This window comes from Monopterus albus, unplaced genomic scaffold, assembly GCF_001952655.1.
Source record: "Monopterus albus unplaced genomic scaffold, M_albus_1.0 scaffold166.1, whole genome shotgun sequence".
Lineage (NCBI taxonomy): Eukaryota > Metazoa > Chordata > Actinopteri > Synbranchiformes > Synbranchidae > Monopterus > Monopterus albus.
The window spans coordinates 213680-239311 of record NW_018128046.1 but is presented as its reverse complement, the minus strand read 5'-3'; the positions used below and the strand labels follow the sequence as shown (position 1 = coordinate 239311).

Here is a 25632-nt window from a genome sequence, read left to right as displayed (position 1 = left end):
ATTACAGGTTTTTTTTTGTGCTGGTTATTTTTGTCTTCATATTGTATTCTATGCCAGATTTCTCTTTATGAAAGGCTTCTTGATCTCTAGAGACTGTAGAGTTAAAATATAATCTGATAAATTGCTGGTTAGCACCAGGGCCTAGTGTAGAGACTGTCCTGCAGTTCAGCAGCAGTTTGTTCTATTGAAGTGTCTTCGAGCTAGACACCTGTTCATTCGCATCTTTATGTGAACATCAGCTGGATGGATGCAGAAAAAGTAAACGCACCCTCCCCCTGCTGCATCCAGCAGCTGTTTTTCTTCCTGGGGACCATTCACTTATATGAACACACCAGAGTATTTGTTCCGCTCCAGAGGGATTTAGCTCTGTCTATTGGTATTAAAAATAAATCTCTTCTTGTATTGCCACTACATTATTACATTCTGCCTGTGAGGCTCTGTATCACTTCCCTAATAATATCATGCTAATGAGTATGAAACTCCCAGAGCACACCGCTCAACCTCGGGAACATTAAATCTGACCGAGATGATCGGTGTACCAGCCATAGGTTGAGGCAACAAAGCATCAGCACCCCACTGCGAGACCAGGAAAGCAGCACTGCAGAGAACAGATTACAAGGTGTTTTCCAGCAGGTCTGTCTCCACCTCCAGTATTAATCTTAGTATTAACCTCCAGTAGCATGCACAGGGGCCTCCAGGTGCATCAGTGACTGAAGATTAACCATAGCCCTTGTTTGATAAACCTCTTCTTGACCTTGTATTCTGTGCCACCAAAGGGATTATCACTCACTGAATCCAGTTAAAATAAAGGGAGTTTATGCCCTGAGGCAGATCTGCTAGGCTGCTGGCTTTAGCCTTAAGGAGCTATGTGTTTTACAGTTTCTACAGCAGAGAGAAATTAACGTAAACCATCCACATGTAGACCTGCTAAACATCTCCTGTGATGCCTACAGTGCTCCACTGGGGGATATTCTCTATTGTTCAAGCACTGTCAGCCAGATGGCATCCATCAGTCATAAACTGGATGTGATTACAAAGGTAGTCGTCAGTTTTTATTGCCCTAGATTGTGCCTAGAATAATTACATTCTGTATGCAAGCGATACCCAGATGGTTAGTGCACTAAACCTCTGCAGTTATATTTATTAAGGCTTTAATGCATGGTTTATATTTTTTGTCAATTGAGTCCTGGGGCCTGGGTGGTGTTTTACAGTTTCTGTAAAAACATCCATAATTCAGCTAAAGCTGCACCAAACAGGTTTTGAGAGGTCTAAAAAGTAAGCAGAAATGACAACAACATAATGTATGTGCTGTAAAAAGTAGAAATCACACTTGATGACTCAATAATGCTGTACCGAAGGACACCAACAATGACAGGGAAGCAAAATATCTAGACATTATTAAGTTCAGCTTTTCTTGGACAGAGTCCTCACTGACTAGAGGACAGATCAAATTTCAGCTTTAAATTTTAAACTGTTGCCAGAAATAAATAAACCTTTTTGTGGTAGGGCCACCACACTTGACTCATAATAATATACTGTAGTTCAATAATTTTTTTTTTTTGAAAGGGTGGCTTTTCAGGAGGCTGAAGAAGCTGTGAGTGAAAGCACCCATTTATTTATTTTATTTCTATACAAATATCCACTTGAATTCAAGGATAGTCTAATTAGATTTTGGAGGGCAAAGGTCAAGGTCAGTGTAAGCTCCATTCCAATGAATTTGAATAGTTGACAGAGGCATGAAAACCACAAAGCGATATACTGTATTCTAGTTTGCCATGGGTTAGATTCAGAGTGGTTTCTGAGGGCTGAATCTACTGCTGTATTGTGTTTTAGTTCATGTGTAAAGCGTTCCCAGCAGTGTTACTCTACAGCCCAGCTATGTGTTTTTGTTGTCTACTGTAGGTGTCCAGACAGCCCTCGCCCCAACACAGTGAGACCCTGTCAGCTGCCCTGCAAGAAAGACTGTATTGTGACATTCAGCGACTGGACACTATGCCCTGTTACTTGTGATGCAGGTACAGTAAAAAAAGAATTAATCCCCCACAGAAAGATGACCCAGCTGTGAAACACATCACTGAAAATTAATCGTAGTTATAATACTTTCAGGTTTTTATTTCTCTTTTTGAAATGTACTACCAATTTAATTTGACTTTTGTTTAATTTTACATAGTTTTATGTTTTGCCATGGTAGTATTACCCACTTTAGAAAACTGTGTTTATGGCAAGGCTTTCTAACACTTGGTATCATAGCTTCAGGTCACACTAGTGAACTATAATATGATAGGTAGGTAAGTAGGTAGAACTTTATTGATCCCACAGTGGGGAAATTCCATGATAATTCACAGAAATAATCAAATAAGCTTGTAGTGCTATGACTCTAGTCCAGTCTAGAATTATACACAGAAGCAAGTTTAAATTCACTGTTTGGAGAAAATGCCAGACACACCAACTACCACATAAACATGTGCACTCAAATCTCCATCCATCCATTCATCCATTATTTATACTGCTCATCCTTATGAGGGTCGCGGGGGTGCTGGAGCCAATCCCAGCTGACATTGGGCAAGAGACAGAGTACACCCTGGACAGGCCACCAGTTTATCACAGGGCTGACATGTAAACAACCACACACACCCACACTCACTCCTATGGGCAGTTTAGAGTCACCAGTCAAGCTAAGCAGCATGTCTTTGGACTGTGGGAGGAAGCCGGAGTACCCACAGAGAACACACACAGGCACAGGGAGAACATGCAAACTCCACACAGAAAAGGCCTCGGGTCATCCGGGCTCAAACCCAGAACCTTTTTGCTGTGAGGTGACAGCACTAATCACTGCTCCACCAGGCCGTCTGCACTCAGATCTCACTACACATAATTAATTTGACAGACTGACATGTGAGGCAATCTTTGGACCGACCTCTTTTCGTGCTCCTGGGCAGCTGACTTGATCATGGCTACAACTGTCAGCAAGTGCATGTCATTATTGTTGTTTTCATGCTGTGAAAGAAAAACACTGTTCAGATGAGGTCACCTTTGTCAGGCAGACACTGCCCGAGTCTTTGAGCAGAGGCAAACCCATTATATTGATTTACAGCTGAAAATCATTATCGCCCATATTTTGATAACCTCCTCATGTGACACTGTGGCATAAATCTCTTCATTCTGAGCGTGCTGCCCCAGCGGCTGTGAATTTTAATGTGATGCTGTTGATATCTTCACCTTGTGCAGAGAATTACACACCACCCACATGCAACAGTTAAAGCCAGGTTCAGAACCACCCCGAGACTTGATTTATCCTAATGAACTACTCGAGTGCATCTCCACACATGTATATATATCATAAATTAAAGTTGAGTCAAATTCAGAGTCTAACAGGATTTTTCTACATCATTGTTATTGTCTTGATATCCCAAATAATCAGATGTGCATGTTGTCAACAATAGCTGCCCAATTAGATTTGGCAGTAGGAGTCCATTCTTCACGGGCTATTAACAGAGCAGTCTAGCTTATCGTTTTCACATTTTTCTCATCACTTTCCCATGCAGACATTTTTTATTTTAGTTCCATAATTGTCTGTGTCTATTCAGCTGGTAATGCTGTGAAGAGAAAGCAATCAAGGAAGCGTCTTGTCATCCAGCTGCCGTCCAATGGAGGACAGGACTGTCCAGAAGTGCTGGAGGAGGAGAGGGACTGTGAGGTTCCCAAAGTCTGTCCAGGTTTCAGGTAAAAGCTCTATAGTGATCCCATAATGCTGCTCTCTAATAAATTTTGAAGACCATATTGCTTAGCTGTTTCTGCCCTGGACCCTATCCTCCTATCTGTCTCATAAAGCAAATGATTCTGGTGAAATCTCATCAGTTGCCTTATTTCAGACCTACTAATGTCTTTTGCCCGGGTGGTGAGAGAAGAACTCCAAAACTCAAAACCAAAGCTGAACTTTAAAGGCACAAGTTCCTTTGTTCCGTAATGAATTTAATTTCTTTGTTAAAAAAGTAAACATGACATGAATACACACCTGTATCAGTCAGATTTCTGTCCTCACACCTCTTAGAGAGATGCACACACAACTATAAAAGGTTACTATAGGCTATTGACTAACTAATTTAACTGAAGGTACAGTAATATAAGGTCCAATAAGAGGGAGAAAAGATACAGCGGTGCTGTTGGTTTCTGAATTACTTGTCAACTCATTGTTCTGCATCGTTGTATTAAAGGAGTCTTGTGAGAAGATTGATGGGATTCACTTTATTTTAATCAATTCTTTGATCAGTACTGACAGCAAATATTTGAAGCTCCTTAACAAGTTGAATGAAAATGAGTTATTTTGCAAAGAATTCTTTCATTGTTCTCTGATGTGAGAATGAGCTACTTAAAATTAAGGCCATTAGCTGTGAAGCTAATGTTAGCTCAAGTAGCTTAAGTAAAACAATAAAGCTGGTACCGCACATTCAACAGGATATCAATAGGATACCTGTTAGATCTGCGAGATGCTCATTTGTTATTACACACAGCTATTAAATAGTGTATACGACTGTAAAGCCATTTTTCTTATTATTTACAGTTTTAGACAATAGAAGGAGCCAACATGGGAAACATCATACCTGTACAGGAAACAGGTGTTTCAGTGACATGTTCCATGTTCTACAGTACTTTGTACACAATACTGTGCAAAGGTTTATGTGCTAAAAGTGAAGTGAGTTGGCTTTTAAACATAATGTCATAGATGCCTCTCATTTATCAGTATACAAAATGCAGTAAACAGTAGATTATTTGGTGAGACCACCCTTTGTGATTAAAATGTCACCAAGGTCACACTTGTGCACAGTTTTTCAAGGTATTTGACAGGTACATTGTTCCAGGCGCTTTGGAGAGCTTGCCTCAGTTCTCCTGTGGGTTCAGGCTGTTTCTCTGTTTTCTGTGTCCTTTGTAATCCCAGATGGACTCCATAACTTTGAGCATCATACCATCTGTTGCAGGACTCCTTGGTCTTCTAGCAGCTGAAGATAGTTCTTTATAACTCACACTATGTGATTGGAGTTGTTGTCATGAGCTGCAGAACAAATACAGGGCCTTGATGATATTGTGAGATGGATATGGATCTAAAGATCTTAAGTGCTTAAAACTTTTTTACAGTACTGTATACCAAATCATTTTATTGCAGTCCTATAATAAAGGTCAGTTTCTCCACACAGTTTTATTTTGCTGACACATCCTGAGGTGTGGCTGTGTGATGGCTTTCTTGTTAGCAGCCAAGAGTATTTTAAAGAGATATCCATCCTCAGTCTTGAATTTGTCTGGGGTTTTGCTTTGGAATAATGTGTGTAATGGCATTGTTTTGTTTCCATTTACACCACTTTGTGATAATGCTTGGTACAGTCGCATCATGTTTAATTCTGTGCATTCCACAAATCCAAGCCTGTAGTTAAATTTACATAAGTTTTCAGTTTAAGCTTGAAAAATTGCAAGCGATATTTTTCTCAAATAATTCAGTCCTACTGTGTATGCAGTGCCTTATTACTCATTGATGGTGTTAAATAGTGCAGCTCTACATGTTGATATAATTGTCAACACTGACATAGCTCTGCTGTCCTGATTACTCCAGGTGGAAAACCCACAAGTGGAGGAAATGCCAGCTGGTGCCGTGGTCTCTCAGACAAGACAGCCCAGGTGCTCAGGAGACTTGTGGACCAGGTCTTCAAACAAGAGGTTCAGAAACCAATCTCTTCATCTCCCCTTTCCCCATGCATCTTCAACAAATCATTCCTGATCACCACAAATTAAATCTTTGCTCATTGTGGTGCATCTGGAGTTCGGCCACGCAGCGGCAGATGAATGTGCCAAGGTTTAGAGAAAAGACCAATTTAGTGAGAGCACACACCAAATCCTCACACATATAAGAAAAGACACAAACTGGAGCTGACATCCCTGGAAATCTAAACAGCTGTTTATTTTATTTTTATTTTTATTTTTTGTAATCCTCCTGGGTTTGAGAAGGGAATGTGCTCACAGCTGATCACGGTGCCTCTTGAGATTCGTTTGACAGTTTGGGGTGTTTCACTAAGGGCTTTTTCCTTTTTTTTTTTTTTTTACCTCAGGCTCTTGGCATGCAATTTTATTCAAATGTCTCTTGCTGAAATTTAGCGGATGATGCTGTGCCTTGCCTATAGCATACAGCAGCCCAACCTCCTGTTTGTATGGGCTTCACACTGTGTGTCTGTAGCACCTTTCATACATATCAAATGCTTTACAAGTGATTGATAGCATTAGCAATGTAAGGGAATAAAAGCATTCAAACCATAGCCCCATAAAATTAAAAAGAAAGTTAGAAATTATAAGACGTGACATAGAAGTTTGTCAAAACAAACAGGTTTTTAGTCCACATTTAAAAATTGCAGTATTTTCTGCTCCTCCTTGAAGGAGTTGTGACTGTCCTCTCAAAGCATATTTTGCTTTGCTTTTTTAAAAAAAATGAATGTAACCATGTAGTCCCAGGAGGCTTTCATAAAAAACCAATTTCAGGAGGTCACGCAGAATGATCAGTTTCATTATGTTCCAGCTCCTATAGATGGCCATTATTAGTATTTATATTTCTGTTTCTTCTTTGCTACCTTATGGAAAGAAGAACCAGTTTATTCATGAAAATGTTTTAAAGTCCACTTCAGATGTGTCCATTGTACTATTCTGTGCAGCTTCTCACTGATTTGATACCATGTGGCCCCTGATTTCCAGGCCCTTCTGCCCTTGTTTTCACACCTCTGCTTCTTATAAATGGCAGAAATCATTTTGTCTTTGACTTAAACCAAGCAAGACAGGCTGCCTTCTCTGCTCTGTTTCCTGCCAGTGTATTGTGCTGTTTACCTGGATGGAACCTTTTCTCAGAAGGAAGAAACACTGCAGTGGCACTGTTAAACACACAGAACAACAGAAAGCATGTGCTTCTCCTGTTCTCACACTCACACATGCACGTATATTCACACTCTCTCACAAGATAAGACCTGACCTCACACACCAACAGATGGAGGCTTTCCAAACCAATAGCAGTGCCCACGGGGGTTCAGCAAAAATGTGCTTAGAGATTGATTTCTCTCTGGAGGTACAGCCCTGCAGAATGTCTGAATCACCAGAAAATGAAATATCGCAGCAACACAAGTAATACCCTTTATTGAAAGAACAAAGAACAGGATGATGCAAGACAGGACATATTGACTTGTGGGCTACAAGCCAGTGGAGCTGAAGATGTGGTCATAATTATTATTTAGTTTTGCCATGAGATTTAATCTGAATTGGACAGTTCTGATCTATTGTTCATGAACTCTTTAGTTGCCTTCTTTCATTCCTTGTTTGATGTTATGTAGCTCTCCAGCGGTAGAAGAAGAGTTAGGACTTCTATGTGGCTCTGGAGGGGCTTCATCTGCTTTGGGGAAAGGAATAGAAAAGAAGTAGTTCCACAGTTTGAAAAAAAAGATAACTGGCTGCTAATGCTTTAGCATCATACTGTATTAAGGTATGGGATAGATATGATAGATATAGATTGTCTCATCTTTGTAAGGAAGCAGATTTCCCAAAATGCCAAGGCAAATTATTTACAGTATTTAGCACATTTTCATATACAAAGGCAGCCCAAAGCACTTAACACAATGCACACAAATACATAAAACATTAGAATGCATGTATAGGTAAAACACTAGAATGCAAATAAGATTAAAACATTAAATGCAAATTTAAAACAACAGCTACAAGACAGCACAAAGTAGCAACATGCAAGTGTAGATACCTTCCAGAGTACTTCAAATATAGCCGTGGCAAACCGTGAATTCTCACTGTCTTTCAGTTTTCCCAAGGCTAACCTCTAAGTACTTTAACATCAGGTGTACTTGTTTCAGTGTTTATCAGTCACTCAGCTAAACAGCACAATGAAGTCAATTATTCACTGAATGAAAATGGTGCAAAAATGGGTGAAATTAAGATTAACATTAATTAAAAGCTGTGGTAAAAAAGACCAGTCTTTAGTTATAAAAGTGGCTGCAGTTGGGGAGGGTCTACGTTCTAATGGGAACTATTTCTTCAAGTAAAATTAAAATGTTATGCAAGTCAAATTTAAAATGCATTTTTAACAAAAAATCCTACTAAACTGTCAAAATAATGGGAAAAAAGCACATATATACAGAATGGCTCCTATTATTGGATTATTATTATGCATAGATTCTGTAATGCGTAAGCAGTATGTAAATGTTGTTTAAACACTGTATTTATCTGCTTTAGGTTATTTATAAAATATGAATTGTCATCATAAATTAAACTCTAACACTCTTAGTAAGTAAAGTTGCAAAAGAGTTGCAGTGGTCTAAAGTGTAACATCTTCCTCTAAAAAGTATTGTAAAGCAGGGCAAGTATAATGCAAGTATATCCAAACTGTATTTACGTCCACCACTATTGTTCACGTGCTTCCTACTCTTATTGCCGTATAACTTTGCTTGCACTTTTCAGTACTGACTACCAGCCAGCCTGTTGAAACATTAAACCATGTAATGGTCTCCTACAGTAAACATGCTAATGGAGCCTTTTTGACCTGACTTCCTCTTATTCATCCAGCTGTGTCCTGCCGCCAGCTGGACGGGATGCAGGCCGACATCACAGAGTGTCTGAAATTTGCTAAGACCATGCCTACTATCACTCAGCCCTGCCAGCTCCCCTGCCAGGATGACTGCCAGCTGACCAACTGGTCCAAGTTCTCATCCTGCACAGCTGACTGTGTGGGGGTCCGCACTAGAAAGAGGGTATTGATAGGTGAGAACGAAGAGTGGCACCACATAAATGATTCAGACAAGCTTATTTGCACTGTATTTATGTGCTGGTGAGGTACCAGGCAATTTGGGGAATAATGATTGTGGGCAAAGCTCCAAGAGACTAGCATTATAGTTAAGCACAAGGTGATAAATCTGTTCAGATAGATCTTGCCAGGTAAATGCTTCAGTGGGATTAGAGCAACACATTTGAAATAAGACTTTGTTGTTCATCAGTGTATCCCCAGAGGTTTGCCCTGTACATCACAATCATAAAAGCAAAATAACAAGAATGGTGCAGTGCCTTAATGCACCACCATAAGCAGTTACTGGGGGGAAACCTTTAAACTGTTAGAAGGTGGAATTGAATGGCTTTTATTTTCCCCTGATGTGAAAGTTGAGTATATTTCACCAGTTCAGTTGAGTGTAAAAGAGCAGAGATGTGGTATAATGTATATAAGTACTCTGTGAAGAAGTGGTTAAACTGTTCTTAGCCTTAAACCAGGAGGGAGGGGGCATGGATTTTGTAGATTTCTCCAGAATCCTGGAGTTGTATCTGGGTAAAGTTATCAGCAGCATGTTAGCTATTGGTCAGTCCCTCCCAGATCCTTTTACTAGTGAAAAAGAGAAGACTGTCTGGATCATATTCATAGTCTTTGTGCAATACAAAGAAAAACCAAGGCAAAAACATTTCATGGTAAAGGTGGAGCAAAACATATTGTATACTCTTCTGCTGCCTGTTGATCACTATGACCTTTTCAAGCTGTTTATGCTACACATAAGCATGCTGCTGCTTAGATGCATAGTTCTACTGTTTGTTAGACCTTAGCTGGAATAATTGTAATTCAAATAAACAAGACGAGAGTCAAACCAGTTTAATGGAGACACTAGAACCCACAAGCAAAGATGCCATATCTCCTTCTTTGTATGAGAAACAACTCCTAATGAGTGACTGCCATGAGAGGAATGTTTCTTTGCACGTTGATCCATGATTAACGATGCTTGACATGTCTGAGGATAAAAAATGTCATGCTGTTTCAATAAAAGAGCACTCTGCTTGAAACAGTTTTGTCAGTGTAATCTATCATCAGGGGCTGTGGTCCCCCTCATGCATGCGGGATGCATGAATACAGGGACAGCAACTCCTGCATCATTAAATCTTTTTTCATTGAGCACACAATTCTAAACAAGGCCTTGAAAGTAGCCTCAGCAAATCATGAGCCACTTCAGCCTGACTGACAGAAATCCACCCACACCAGCAGACTGCTGGAGGCACTTCTCCCAAGGTGGTTTGGCTCATCTCTGTTCTTCTCCTCTCCCCAGGGAGGAGCAAGAAGAAAGACAAGTGCAAGAACACACAAATGTACCCTCTGAGTGAAACCCAGTACTGCCCCTGTGACAAGTACAACGCCCAGCCAGTGGGGAACTGGTCAGACTGCATCCTGCCTGAAGGAGGCAGAGTGGAGAGCATCCTGGGAATGAAGGTCCAGGGAGACATCAAAGAGTGTGGACAGGGCTACCGCTACCAGGCCATGGTGTGCTATGACCAAGACAACAGGCTGGTAGAGACATCACGCTGCAACAGTCATGGTGAGTCTAGGTTCTGACCTACAGCCGGGTGACAAATTAAAGGAAAAGCCCCAATAAATGAGTGGAGAAAGGGGTCACTGAACCATTTGATGAGTATGAAACTGATGTGAATCATGTGCTGCGACCTTTGCAGTCACCAGATTTAACCCTGTTGAACACCTGTGGGAGATGTTGGAGCAATGCATTAGATAGCATCTCTATCACTGTCATCAAAACACCAAATGAGGGAATATCTGTTGGAAAAATGGTGTTCATCCCTCCAGTAGAGTTCAAAGAATTGAAGAGTCAATGCCAAGGCACAGTGAAGCTGTTCTGGTGGCACGTGGTGGCCCAGCACAACACTGAGACTCTATGTTGGTTTATCCTTTAATTTGTCACTCATCTGTATCTCCTTTGAGCTGCCACTTTAGGAATATAGAGGTGAATGAATTTTGTTTGTGGTGTTGAAAGGACTGAAGGTTTAAACAGAAATATTAATACACACTGTATGTGTAATTCCTTAATAGTATAAATGGTTTACAATCTACGTGGCATGTTAATTGCAGCACTTAAAGTTGAAGATGAAATTATTTCATCCTGTTTGAGGATATTCCACTCAAAATTTCAAGAAACTTTTCCCCAGGCACGAGCAATATTACATGAAATCAATACTATGATTAGCTGTCACATTTGCCTCAGTGAACGGTATTTTATTAAATACTGTATGTGCACAAGGCCCTACATCTTCAGAGTGAACCTCATTAATTCTCTGCACAGAACAACAGACTGTAAATCAGAGATTATGACGGAGTAACCTGAGTTGACATTTTCAGTTGCTAAGAATCCATCAAGGCATTTTTTTCACTAAAGACAAAAAAAGTAATTAGAAACAATAGTTTCACATCTCATGAATTCTGCTTGGTTCTCATGCAGCTGTAGTAAATGAACCCACTCACCACAGTCTGACTGGTCATGAGTTTAATCCTCAGGTATCAGGTCTGTTTTGAGGTAAGCAGCAGCCTTCATGAAGGAAAAAATTTATTAAATGAATCCGATGTAAGTTATTTAGAAAGTAAAATGTCAGTTTTGTTGAATTTATGATTAATTTGCCTTAAGAGAAATTTGTGGTCCACATTTATTAAATGTGCGTTTGGCTCTAAATGTTACTCTCCATGGTGTTAACAAGCCAACTGGGGCTACTGAGCTGGCTTAGCACAGAACCATGTTAGCTTCCATTGGAACCACTTTTTATTGAAGAAATAGTCCAATGAAATCTGTTGACAGTTCTCCCTGTGGATTGTTCAGAGTTACATCTGACCTTTGACCCCAGATGGCAGAGGCAGCTGTGATATACAGTAAATCCACCTTAAAGAAATACAAAGTTTGGATATTGTGGACCAAATTGGATTTTTTTCCCTCTCCAGCCTTGACTCTGTTTCAGGTGAGAAATACATTGTAGCATGTGGAGATGATGCAGATGCAAGAATAACTTTTTGTTCTGTTAAATAATTGAAACAAAAGATTTTGTTTGTGCTTGTATGAGTGCCTGTCTAGAGGCTAGCAGCTCATTTTGAATCCTGAGTTTCAGGATTTATCTTAGATCCTAAATACTTCAAGCAAAGAATCTGAGCTCAGAAACTCAGTGTGAAATTGCTGTGAAATAGAATGCAGGAGATGTTCAGATGAATACATCAGTGCTGTGCAGATGTAAACATTGGTCTTAGTCTCCTTGTGAGAGTCACAAATTCAGATGCGTCAGTTAATCTGAATGTGGGTGTGACAGGAGCACATTGTAAGGAGGGGGTTATGTGTTTTTTGTTTGTGTTTGTTGGCGTCCGTGTATTTTTGCATTTCAGAAAAAGAACATCATACCAACAGTAAAATATGGTGGTGGTAGTGTGATGGTCTGGGGCTGTTTTGCTGCTTCAGGCCCTGGAAGACATGCTGTGATAAGTGGAACCATGAATTCTGCTGTGTACCAAAATATCCTGAAGGAGAATGTCCGGCCATCCGTTTGTGACCTCAAGCTGAAGCGAACTTGGGTTCTGCAGCAGGACAATGATCCAAAGCACACCAGCAAGTCCACTTCTGAATGGCTGAAGAAAAACAACATGAAGACTTTGGAGTGGCCTAGTCAAAGTCCTGACCTGAATCCAATTGAGATGCTGTGGCATGACCTTAAAAAGGCAGTTCATGCCCGAAAACCTTCCAATGTGGCTGACTTACAACAATTCTGCCAAGATGAGTGGGCCAAAATTCCTCCACAGCGCTGTGGCAGACTCATGGCAAGTTATCGAAAACGCTTGATTGCAGTTGTTGCTGCTAAGGGTGGCCCAACCAGTTATTAGGTTTAGGGGGCAAACACTTATTCACACAGGGTTTTGTAGTTTTGGATTTTGTTTTCCCTTAATAATAAAAACCTTCATTTAAAAACTGCATGATGTGTTTACTTGTGTTATCGTTGACTAATATTTAAATTTGTTTGATGATCTGAAACATTACAGTGTGACAAACATGCAAAAAGATAAGAAATCAGTAAGGGGGCAAATACTTTTTCACACCACTGTATGTCTGTGCATCCATGCACTCATCTTCAAGCATCATTGAGCTTAGAAAAAAGAAATGTTCCTTGAGGTGCACACAAAGACACTCTGAGGCTTGATGTTAGCATGTGTGACTCTCAAAGACACCATTCAATCTCTCCTTTATCCCCATCAACTCAACTCAACTCAACTTTATTTATATAGCGCTTTACCACAGCACAGCTGACCAAGGCACTTAACATATCGTACAAATATATAAAAAAGCAACACATAAAAAGCTATAAACAGTAATATAAACACTAACACTACGGACAGAGTTTCATTCCTGGTCAAACGCCAATGACAGTAATATAAACACTAACACTACGGACAGAGTTTCATTCCTGGTCAAACGCCAATGAATAGAAGTAGGTCTTCAATTAAGACTTAAAAGTGGACAGTGAGGGGGCCTGCCTAATATAAAGTGGCAAGGCATTCCATAGGTTTGGACCTATCACAGCAAAGGCTCTGTCCCCCCTAGTTTTCCGCCTGGCCCTTGGTGCCTCCAGAAGAAGCTGATCTGCTGATCTGAGGCACCGCGATGGAGTATACGGACGCAAAAGTTCCACAAGGAACCCTAAACCGCACTGGAAGCCAGTGGAGAGATGCCAGCACTGGCGTTATGTGGTCCCTCTTACGCCCCCCAACCAATAACCGAGCAGTCATTCTTTCCCCATTCTCTGCCACACCTTCCTTTATTTTCTGTAATTCCCTCATCACAGTCATCACCACTTTTAATCTTGATAGAGGAGGAGACAATGTCCTTCCACGACTCTACAGCTGACACAGTGCCCTCGGCTGTGATTAAAATCAAGCAGACTGTGCCACTGTTATCTAGATACTCCACAGACATCAACAGAAAAAAAAGGATTATCATTAAACTATGAGAGGGAATGAATATTCTAAGGGTAGATAAGGCTGATCCATTTGAGTGGAGCTCTGAGTTAGCACAATTGTAGAAAGTTGCTTTGCCCCCCACCCCCCCACCCCTCAATACAAAGACATGAACAAAAATAACTGAGTAACAATTCAACAATACTAAGAGAACATTGTAACTACACTGAATACATTGTGCCAAATGCCACAGTCCAGTCAGAGGAAAGCCTTGTAATAAATCCCAAGCTATGCATTATATATTTCACCTTATTAATTATATTAATGACTATAAGAGATGTTTGGACCTTCACCATGACTTATATTACAGGAAGGCTCAGAGAACCTTGGCCTTGTCTTAGTACTGTAGGGTGTGGGAGAGAAGGAGGGAATACCATCACTGTAGGAAGCCATAAAGGATGAAGCTGAAAGCCTAGCATATTGCTGAGGACTCAGGCAGTGCTGCAGTGATCAGATCTGTTGGCTGCATGATGACCCATAGCTTATGCTGTTTTGAGTGCTGTTTATGCTGCCTGGATGACCAGAAATAAATGATGGTCGGATCTGCTATCAGGGTATCTGTGCACCCAGGGGCCCAGGATGCTAGTGCAAAAAAGAGAGTGGGTACAAACTTCAGCATTAAAAAAAAATCCTCTTGTGATTGGTTTAATTATATTTGGTCCCAATTAACTCATTAGTTATTTTACTGAAGCATTTTGCTCTCTGTAACATTCAACATGTTTATGAAGACAAAATAAAACCAGGGGTTAATACAATGACAGTGAAAAATGGACATTAGTGTAATGAACTGCATTGTGTTATGTTGGGGCTCGTCCAGTTCTTAAACTTTCTGTGCCAAATGTGGCCACTTGTCTTACTTGTCAGAACAACTTCCACAAAATTGAAATCTCTAGAATATGACTGACTTTAAAAAGTGTCTGGGAGGAATGCCAGGGATTTCAAGACATTATGGAGCTTCAGGGAATTTAGCAAATGGATCACTGTGCAGGTGATTAATCTTCCAAACTTTTTTTGTTTGCCACATTATGTGGCTGCCTTTTATTTCTGCTTTAGTTTATCCCTGTCAAGTTTAAACATTCTGCCAACTTGCTAGAAATGCCAGTAGGTTCTTACATGTGCAAAAACAAAATAATGGTAAAGTAAGGATTAGCCTAACATGTCAAAGAAGGTGCTTTACACTTATAATGTAAAGTTTTCAAGTAAAATGTTGATCAAATTTGGCTTTATCTGGAAAGTTTGTCTGATTCTAGAGGTGTTTCAGTGCATATCCCAGGTACCGCTGGGGTTCAAGGGCTGGTTGGGCAGTGAAATCCACATTTCAGGTGAAGATGGACAGTTAGGAAAGCTCCCTACAGCACTGACAACCGCTTTGGGAACTAAAACAGAGCGTGCGCCAGGTTTCAAGCTGACTTATAAAGGAGTGATCAACAGGAGTGATCTCTGGAGTCCTGGAGTAGGTCCACAAACCTCACTGAGACCTTGGCAAGACACCTAACAAGGTTATATCAGCTGAACTACAAGTGAACGGCAGGCTGAGGTGCTGCAGCATGTGCACGGTCAGTTAACTGTAATCCACAGTGTCAGTGATTTTGAATAACTGGACTTGAATGTTGAGCCTACGATGGGAGGTCAGAGGTGATGAAGGTTATTTAAGAAGAGAAAGTGTGTGTGTGTGTGTGTGTGTGTGTGTGTGTGTGTGTGTGTGTGTGTGTGTGTGTGTGTGTGCATGAGTGCATGTGTGTGGATGGGATTATTATGTCACTGTATTTACTTCGTGTCAAAGTGCTGCCAGGACTCTAGTCCTGACTGGATTAAGCAGATTTACTTTCTAATCATAGTAGCTTACTGCTCAGTTTTTGGACCAACAGAGTGGGCAGCAAGATCACCCTTCAACTATGCGCTTCAGCTGAGCCGAGCTTTCAGACCTGCTGCACTCAAAAATGTGTTTCTTTTTACTGTATTTCTGTGCCCTATAAAAGTCCTGACTGCTGTTGGTGCTTAGTTTGTCACTAACAGGCTGTTTTCATGTTCCTCTGCTGATGGGAGTGGGTATTTATTTGCTTGTCTGAAATCAGAGTTTCAAACATGCAAACTAAATGTGTGATGACACAAAATCTGACAGCCAGCCATGGTTCACCTGTAGAGTTCAGAAGTGTGGTGAGAAACCTAAAACCAGCCAGAACTAACTTTTCAGCGACCAGGAATGGGAGTGAACATTTCATGGGGAGACGACAGTGGTGCGGTGGGTAGAGCAGTCGGTTGAGGTGGCACCGCAGATGGTTGCCATTGGTTCTGTACTGGAAACAAATTCCTTGTGTATAACATACTTGGCCAATAAAGGTGATTATCCTATCTGTTGACAGCCAATATGTTGCAGTGCACAGTTTTTGGAGCTTCTTTCCACCATTTATTTATTTACTTTTTAGCATTAGTTTATCTGAGACACATACCACTGTGGGAGTATTACGTTTGGCTCCCTGGTAGTAGCCGAACTAACAGTTAGCCTACTGATAATAACCCATATTATTATATGGGTTATTATCATACCATGTCCAATATTAGCAATATTACTGATATTATTTTGACCTGGTGATGGTGTAAATATTGAACTGCATTTTCTTTATGCTTTCTTATTATTATTATTATTGAATTAAGGTATAGTATTATAGCTCATGGAGTTGATGATGGTAATACTTTTAGTCATCAAATTATGAACCTATGTGAAAACAAAATGTACTTAATTGAAAGTTGATTTCAGTAGATCAATATTGAAATGCCACTTTGCTTAAGCAGAATAATATTAATCTATTACATTTTGCAAGACAAAATAGTCTGACCATTTTATGCTGTCATGCAAAAAAATAAAATAAAACAAAAATAAAGCAAAGGTAAAAATACTAAATGAACAATAACATACTTTGCTACAGAGAAAAGAGTATGGGTTGTATAACTATGCAGTTTTGTGAACACTTTTTGAGATTAAAAAAAAAAACTCAAGTATTACTGCTTAAGGACTGACTGGCCTTTGTGGGGTTCCTCTAAAATATACCTGTCAGTCAGTGTAGCACCGTCATGTCTAACTAAAGAGCAAAGCAGTCTGAAAGAGCCCACATCAGAAGGTGGAAGTGGTTAGGTACTCAGTGAGACACTCCGCTCTCCTGGCTCATTCACCTTATTGATTCTCTTAATCAATGGCTAAACCAATTTACAGGTCTGAGCTGCTACATAAGATGAATCAGGTTTTGTCTACTGAACAAACTCTCTCTGAGCTGGTGAAAAAATCTTTGAAAAATGTTGCTATGCACAAAGTCAAAGGTTCAGAAGAGCAGTTTCTTTAAACACATTTGACCTGTGTGTACTGGAAAAAAACAGAGGAAATCACAAACCAGAGATAGAGAACAATCCAAAAACAACACAACTAACCAGCAGACTTAGATGGTTAAAAGCTGCCCTGTTGACTGGGTTATGACCCTCTAGGCTGAATGGAAATAAAATGAAATAATGAAGTTTTCTGAGAGACTCAGCCACTGCCCTGCTAGATTTTTAGACTTTTATATCACAGATCATAAACTTGGGCCATTGAATGTGGACCCTGTTTTCATTCCAGTGGGCTGAAAATCAATAAGTGCATTTAGATAAGACTGTGAAACATTGGTTGATAGGTTTCTCTGCTCTTACAGCCAAGCTTTTTCCCCATCAAGCAGTATGGAGTTATTGAACTTTAATAGTTGTTTGTTAGATTGACAAGAAAGTCTCATTTTTGGGCGTTAAGACAAATGTAGTTTCATGTAGGAGAAAGAAAACAATATTCTTATAAAGTATTCAAGAACCAGTCAAGAACATTTTTCTCTAAGGACATTCCTCTCACCCTGTGAGGCTGGGTGTGTTAAGCTATATGAATTTAGTGTTGCATTTTGTTGTTGTTAAGCACTTTAGAACACCTGTTTTAAAAAAGCACTGTATTAATAGAAATGGCTATTGCTATAGGACTACTGTATGTTTGCTGTCTTCCTTTCAGGTTATATTGAGGAGGCATGCATCATCCCCTGTCCTTCAGACTGTAAACTCAGTGAATGGTCCAACTGGTCACGGTGCAGCAAGTCTTGTGGCAGTGGAGTTAAAGTTCGCTCCAAATGGCTCAGAGAGAAGCCGTACAACGGTGGGCGGCCGTGTCCCAAACTGGATCATATCAACCAGGTACTGAAGTGACTTATCAGTGCTCTGTGTTGAAGTATTTTGGGTTCCCATTGTTTCCTGAACATTTATGAACCAGTTTGATGCACATCATACATTTCCCACACTGGAGAAAGAGAAGGAATTATTAATTAATGAATAATAAGCTTGAGTCTGCCTAGCTTTCCTTTACCCTCCCTTCATTATTACAGCACAGTTTTTTTTTAATTATTATTCTTTGCTGAGAAGTGACAGGGCAAAAATCAGGGGGTGCTATAAATAGATCCCATCCACCATATTAATGGGATGAGATCCAGTCAATGTGTGTCACTTGGTTCCTTAGGGTTTTTTTTCCAGATTAGGGTTGTGTTGATCTGTGTCTGGCTCTGTATGTGTGTGTGTTCTTGTACTTCCTATATAGTGAGGACCAAAAGAATATTTTTTTGCTAAAGAGTGAGGACATTTTGGCTGGTCCTCACTTTCTGAAACAGCTTTTTGAGGGTTAAGACATAGTTTTAGGGTTCAGGTTAGAATTAGGTTGAGGTTAGGTGTTAGGCATTTAGTTCTGATGGATAAGGTTAGGATAAGGGGCTAGAGAATGCATTATATCGGTGAGTGTCCTTACAGAAATAGAAGTAAAAGTGTGTGTGTGTGTGTGTGTGTGTGTGTGTGTGTGTGTGTGTGTGTGTGTGTCCCTGCCACATTCACATAAATATTTCTGCCAGAGGCTTTTCTGATTATTTCCTCTTAAAATGTTGCATTAATCATAGGTTCTGCAGTATATGAACAGTTGGCATGTGCTCATTAATCCATCTGCCTCCTTTTAATCCACTCCAATGCTCGCTGGATATGACTCTTTGCTACAGGCCCAGGTAAGACCTGCTTTCCTCAGCTATTTGTAATACAGTCGCAGATGTTAAGTGTCCGTGATGTCTGTGGGTCACTGACAGATGAATGTACACAGTCACAGAATCCACACTGTAGGTAAATAAGGTACTAAGGCAGATTGGAGTATTAGTTATACAGACTTCTCAAAGATGGAGAAATAATCTCGTTGGCTAAGTTAAACCTCAGAGAGCTAAGCCAAAGAATCACTGCATATTAGGCAAAACATAACTGACAAAGTTGCTAAGGTTTATGAAAATAGACATTTTTTTCATGACTACAATGATCATGACTTACTCTTGCTCCAATCTTTCTTTTTTTTTGCTGTAAGACAATTTATTATTAAAGCTCCATTTGCTGGTTGTCCATTTTCTATGTCTATGATATTAAGAACATGGTATGAACACAGATAAGGCTTTTCTGTCTTCAGGTGTATGAAGTGGTGCCATGTCAAAGTGACTGCAATCAGTACGTGTGGGTGGCGGAGCCTTGGAGTGTGTGGAAAGTCAGCAGTGTGGACTTAAAAGAGAACTGTGGTGAAGGGGTCCAGACCAGGAAAGTCAGGTATTTATCAGCCTGTCTGTGTTTCTATTGTTTTTATGTAGTATGTAATAATTTAATTTGTGTTCAAATATGATTGTAGATTGAGTTAATCCTAAATGAATCATTTGTGTGTTTACAACTGTTGGAAGCAGTCATACCTTCACAAACTGTAACACATGTAATGTTTCGTGTTTTTGGAAAAACATCACGGTGGGGCTATATTTGTTAGGTTGGCCCATCAAACGTGGATTAGCTGATACTCCAACTCTTTCCAGGTGGAACTCGCATTGTGCTTTATGTTCTACACATGCCAAGACCTACACTGTAATTAGACTACACTGGAGTCACACACTGAGACTGTAAACAGATGGTTTGTTAGGCAAATTGTACAAAACATCATGGTGCTGTGAAAACAGTAGGTTGAAACACAACCACACGCACCCACATGCACACAACTAATCAGGTGAGCTCCATCACTGGAAGAATGGATATCAACCTCTGTATTCCTTATAACCAAGTTTAGTACCTCTCCATGATTGTTAGTCATGCAGTGCTTAAGCTGATCTGTAGCCACAAAGAATAAAAACTCTTCAGTCTTCTTCTTCAGAGCAAGTGGACTTATAAAGAGTGGCAACCAAGCCTCCTCTTTGTCTTGTCTACTGAAGTAGAAAAAGCTACCATTTGGATGAGGACAGTCTAAAAATGTGTCAGGGGAAGCCAGTTTTTGTTGTTTTTTTGTTGTTGTTTTTGTTTCATAAAATTGACATGTGTTACCAGAACACAAAGTATTGCATGAGAAATGCTCACTGTAGGTTGTCAAGTTCCTCATGTACTGACTAGCTCCATTTAAAAAAACAACATTGTTTCTCTGAGACAACCTTTGCACAACAACAGTGTATTTCTCGCTCTTTCCCACAGATGCATGCTGAACACCATAGATGGGCCATCGGAACCTGTGGAGGACTACCTATGTGATCCAGAGGAGATGCCCCTGGGGGCCAGAGAGAGCCGGCTGCCCTGCCCAGAGGACTGTGTCCTTAATGACTGGGGCGCCTGGAGCCACTGCAGCCTGGTGAGAGCTGAACCATGATCAGAAAGCAGTAGCTCAGCTATCTGGCACAGGGTAGATATGGGAAGGTCAGGCTTCTGTGAAACCCACTGAGATTTATCTTGATATCTTTTTCATGTCAGAAATATTTTCTCTGAGGCTCAAAGAATTCAGAGCAGAGCTGCACTGTATTATTGTGAGCAGTGTGTGAATCTTTGTCAACAGGTTATTTCTTGTCCACCAAGGAGGAGTAAAAGAGATATATGAACTGGGAAGCAGGAGAAATATGGCTTATATATCACCCATATTACACTGTAGTCATTGTGCATTCAGCAGGGATAGATTTATGGTAAAGACTCAGAACTCCTGAGCAGGTTTACAAATTTACATTTAGTGACATACACCTGCATATAGCAGTGGTACAGTAAACACAGCGCTGTCTGAAAATAGGAAAATATCGGTTTTGATGATCATTTGGCAAATAATCCTGAACAGTGAAAAAAGTGTTATATTTTTAGAAATATGGTCATTTATGATAAGATTTTATGGTGAACGCTAAATGATTCCAGAAATTAAGTTCAGAAATGATCATTTCAGCCTTAGTATTGTTGGAAAAATGAGTAGACCATGAGTGTTTATCTCCCCCCTACATTACCTGAGAGACCTTTTCCAGAAATATGAAGACTTTGCAAATTGAGATGAGTAAAGAGACTCTGGCTTCTGATTTCATCACAGCAGCAAAGCACACTCCTGCAGGCTACACCACATACACAATTTTTGTTCTGCTTTTTGCATAAACCTGTAAGGTGTCAGAACATCCTGTTCAGCTCCTCCACCCCGACACCTCCGATTCATGTAAAAAGCCATTTAACTGCTCTGGTTTCACCTGCTGTTCCCACAGCAGCATCCTGGCCATTGTTAATCACACCCTATTCTCTCCCAAAGTGCTTGAAACACAGACTTCCCATAATTCCGATCTCTACATAGAGTCTGCAGAGGCACCAGTAGGGCGTCTCACATGTTTTATTCATTGTGACAGCGATGGAGTTTTTCAAAAGGCTGTTATTTTCTCCCCCAACTCTCTTCTCTGCAAGCAATGATTGTATAGACTCTGGTGGTTTACTATTCCAGTAGAATATCCATTTCAGCTGTCTTGTTGTTGGGAAAAAATCAAATTCCACATTCTGGAATGCCAGGAGAGAAAGGAGAGAAAGGCCCTTTGTTTCCAACCTTATGCAGACTTTGGAAGAATGTCTTAACAAGAAATCTTAAATGAGTTGTGGCCCAATAAGATGGGGAATAATCCAGAATTCACACAGTTATCTGCTTTAGTGTTCATTAAATACAGACATCAGTACAGCAAGAGCTCTGTGGCTTAGTTCCAGTTCAGGGATGTGTCTGTAATCAGTCTCAACAATATGGACTTCTTAACCATTTAAACCTTCTAAATGCTCCAGATTTTAATGGAGATCTGTGTTTTAGCCGTGTACCAGAACCAACAGTCGAGTACGGACGGCATACACCCTGCGGTCGCCCACTGTGGGGAGGCAATGCCCAGACACGATTGATAAGGAGCCCTGCAGCCTGAACCTCAACTGTTTCAACTACTTCTACAACATCACAGGTAAAGGAAATGTCAAGAATTGTAACATGATGCCCTGTGTTCACAGAGCTGAAGGAGCAGGAGTGATTCAGCTGAATATAGGGAGATTCCCTTTGTTCAGTCTCTCATGAACAGCTTGTGCCAAAGTCTTGCATGGGTCCAGTTTTAAAAACCCGCAGCCACAAAACTCTGTTACCCAGAGTTATTTCTAAATGAAATCTGGACCCGACCCAAGCCATTAACATAAGACCCACAACTTGACCTGTACCCGTAATTAAAATAGACTTTAAGCTACACAGTCACTTACTTTAAAGTGCAAGAGAATTGTGTTCTTGGAAAAGTAGGCTAATTGTCGATGGACACAGCACCTGGACTCTGCAGCTGTTCTCTTAGCAAGGAAGTGCCTAGCTTGCGGCTACCAAATGCTAACACTTTTGCCACTATTTACAGGTAGCAAAGCCACTGACACCTGTCCTAGGCTGATGTCTGAGTGACATCCCATAAGCTGGATGTGATTTGAGGGTACAAAGGTTGTGCCTTCACAATAAATGTATCAGTTGTTTAGGTTTGATAAAATTATGCTGGATTAGATGTTTAAAAGAAGCTGCACCTTTATTTAGGTATTTATCTTTAAATTTTAATTATATTTACAGTATTTTACTCTTTACCTGCCTGCATTGTTTGTTTTTACCTGTGCCTTTTCTTGTGAATGTGCTCGTGGGGATGGCTGTGGCTTATGAGGTAGGGCAGTCGTCTTCTGACCAGCAAGTTGGTGGTTCGTCTCCCCGCATGCCTAAGTGTCCCTGAGCAAGACACTGAACCCCAAATTGCTCCCGGTGGTTCGACTGGCGCCAGTGTGCGGCAGCCTCTCGTCGTGTGTGTGAATGTGTATGATCTCCTGTAAAGCGCTTTGGCCAGTGTAACACACAGTGTGAAACATGTGCTATATAAATACAGTCCATTTACCATAAGCATAGTTTTTTACCCATTACACATCATTTTATGTGGATACCCGACTCTAGCTAGTGCTACTGTACATGTGTACTTATGTGTTGTATTTTGGATGGACCAGGTCTTTGGGTGTGTCCAGTTTAGCATTTCTCACCTTTAACCAATTCACCAATATGAAAACAGCTCTTGCAATGGGAGCTTTTTAACATCACTGCAAATAGCCTCAGTTTCTGAGTGAGCTTCCCATTTGTTTTCACAGCAGTACAAGTGATCTCTAACGAACTCATCTGTTTGTTATTTTCAACAGCCTTATCACTTTTTTCTTCGGGTAAGATAATTGCAAACCTTGCATGGTTTTAGTGAACCTTGTGTTGTATAATGGTGATGTAACGTTAATGAAGCTCTTCTCACAGCTGTTCTTTGCAAAGCTCCTGTTTGTTGGTCACAGACAAAGTTTTTAGCTCCACTTTTCAAGGGAAGGTTGAATGGGTTCCCTGAGATTACAACCATTAAAGTCTGGCAGATGCTAAGTACAAGAAAAAGGTTTGGCTGGTGGCTGCTATGGCTTAAGTGCCTTGCTCAGTGGCACTTCTGTAGTGTTTGCTGAGAACAGAGAAGACTGTTTTGATTTGCTTTAAACAGATCGATTCCCAAGCCTCCTCAGAGCTGGCAGTCTTCCAGAGCTCTCCCCTCTAATCTGCACTTCCATGTCACGCACCACAAAGGCTACTCTTTCACATTTCATACTGGAAACCGTAACAAACCCTTTCAATATAAATGAGCTGAAAAGGAGATTGGCAGTATTCCAGCATTTCATCTGTTCAAATTTTTGTTGTGTTACTTTTATTGCTGTTGTCCCACATCGTCAACTAGCCCACCCTCCTCCTCTGTCTTGCCTTTATGTTGTTACATTGAGAGACATGACATATCATCCCTGCTGCTGCATTCACAGTGGCATACAGGAATCCCAGGGTATATGTGCATAATATAAGAGCAGAGATTATTACTGGGTAAAATGCTTTGTTTTTCACAGTTGATTCCAAGACCATCCAAGCTGCTCCTTCCTTCACAGTTTCTCTCTCGCTCTCTGCCTTTCTGTGTCTTACTGTCGCTCTTTCTTGTTGCAGTCTCCCTATTTTCAGTCTCCAGAGTGGCACAAAGCTCCTCAGAAGAAGGAGACACAATTCCCTGGGCTGAGCAGGCAAATGAGCTCGCTGCAGCTAAAAACAGCCACTCATCTTTGTCAGCAGATGGCATATTTCATGAGTGATCCCTCAGCCTTCCTGTTATTGCAGAGTGTTTTTAACAGCATACAATCTGTGCTTTTAAAGGCACTGGCACTCTTAGTCTGGAATAAAATGTTATCTTTTCTGTGCACAGAAATCATTTGTGGGAGGCCGAAGTTCAGCCTCTTACAACCCCGAATTTTTCTGGAGAGGTTTATTGGGGAAAGTGATACAGTACTGTGAATGTTCCCCCTGTGCCTGTGTGGGTTCTCTCTGGGTACTCCGGCTTCCTCCCACAACCCAAAGACATGCAGCGTAGGTTGACTGGTGACTCTAAATTGCCCGTAGGAGTGAGTGTGGGTGTGTGGTTGTTTGTCTACATGTCAGCCCTGTGATAGACTGGCGATCTGTCCAGGGTGGACTCCGCCTCTCACCCAATGTCAGCTGGGATTGGCTCCAGCCCCCCATGACCCTGTTCAGGAATAAGCAATATAAATAATGGATGGATGGATACAGACAGTACTGATGTTACATTTAAATCCTGGTTACTTTTCAAAAGAGAATCTGGCCCCACAGCTTGGTTATGGGGCTGACATAAAAGGATACTAATGGCAACCAGATTCATTGGATTCAAGTGAGTTGTTTTAAGCCTTCAATGACCTCTTTGCTGACAAAGTAATCATCTGTTATTGACAGTGATCTTCACCAGCCAGAAGCTATTTAGAGTCTGACTCCAGACAACAACAAAAAAAGCACACATTGACTGTTTCAGTGCTTCTTGAATCTTGTGCCATGACATGTGTCATGCAGCAACAGTAATGAGCTGAAATCAAGCTTACAGTATGCCCGCCTTTCTACTGACTCACCTGGGAATCCAAAGTGGTTCATTTGTATGCATGGCACGTCCATTGAAGTGCAGTGCACTGAAGGCGTAAGAATTTTAATTTATGTCAGTAAAGTAGCTGGTAATGAATTTGATAGTGTTGCACTGTGTCAGTGTATCTTATGAAAATCTACAAATTAACTGAAATTTTACATAAAAATCCTGGTCTATGCATCCTGGGATACACTGTATAGCAGTAGATAAAACCAACCAACTTCCAAAGTAGCATGAGGCGCCATGGTGCAACACTGCATTTCTGTGTTCACCCTCAAAAAGCTAAGGCACACCACGGTTGTTTCTGTGTAAAGTGTAAAGAATCACTTTAAATGCTTCAGCTGTGACAGCTGAAGCATTTGAACACTTTTGAACAGCGTCTCCTTGTGTTTTGTCCCAGCACATCATCCCATATCAACTGAGAAAACATCCAACTACAGAAGCAGAACACTAGTGAAATGCTGTTTCCTTGTGACATGACTACAACCGCCTCTCCTT

General features: G+C 40.7%; 1 protein-coding gene across 6 annotated transcripts in view; it reads left to right on the top strand.

Annotated features, from left to right (window-relative positions):
• The window catches only part of thsd7ab (thrombospondin, type I, domain containing 7Ab), a 158588-nt gene that overhangs the window by 100762 nt on the left and 32194 nt on the right, over positions 1-25632 (top strand). For all 6 annotated transcript variants that reach the window (XR_002276208.1, XR_002276207.1, XM_020615536.1 and 3 more), the window contains exons 9-18: positions 1903-2015; positions 3588-3723; positions 5603-5706; positions 8593-8787; positions 10107-10373; positions 17847-18025; positions 18868-18873; positions 19317-19450; positions 20348-20501; positions 21960-22101. Coding sequence is in view for 4 of the 6 variants with exons in the window: in XM_020615536.1 (XP_020471192.1) it covers positions 1903-2015; positions 3588-3723; positions 5603-5706; positions 8593-8787; positions 10107-10373; positions 17847-18025; positions 18868-18873; positions 19317-19450; positions 20348-20501; positions 21960-22101 (1430 nt within the window). In the remaining 2 variants the exon portion in view is untranslated. The remainder of the gene's footprint in view (positions 1-1902; positions 2016-3587; positions 3724-5602; positions 5707-8592; positions 8788-10106; positions 10374-17846; positions 18026-18867; positions 18874-19316; positions 19451-20347; positions 20502-21959; positions 22102-25632) is intronic.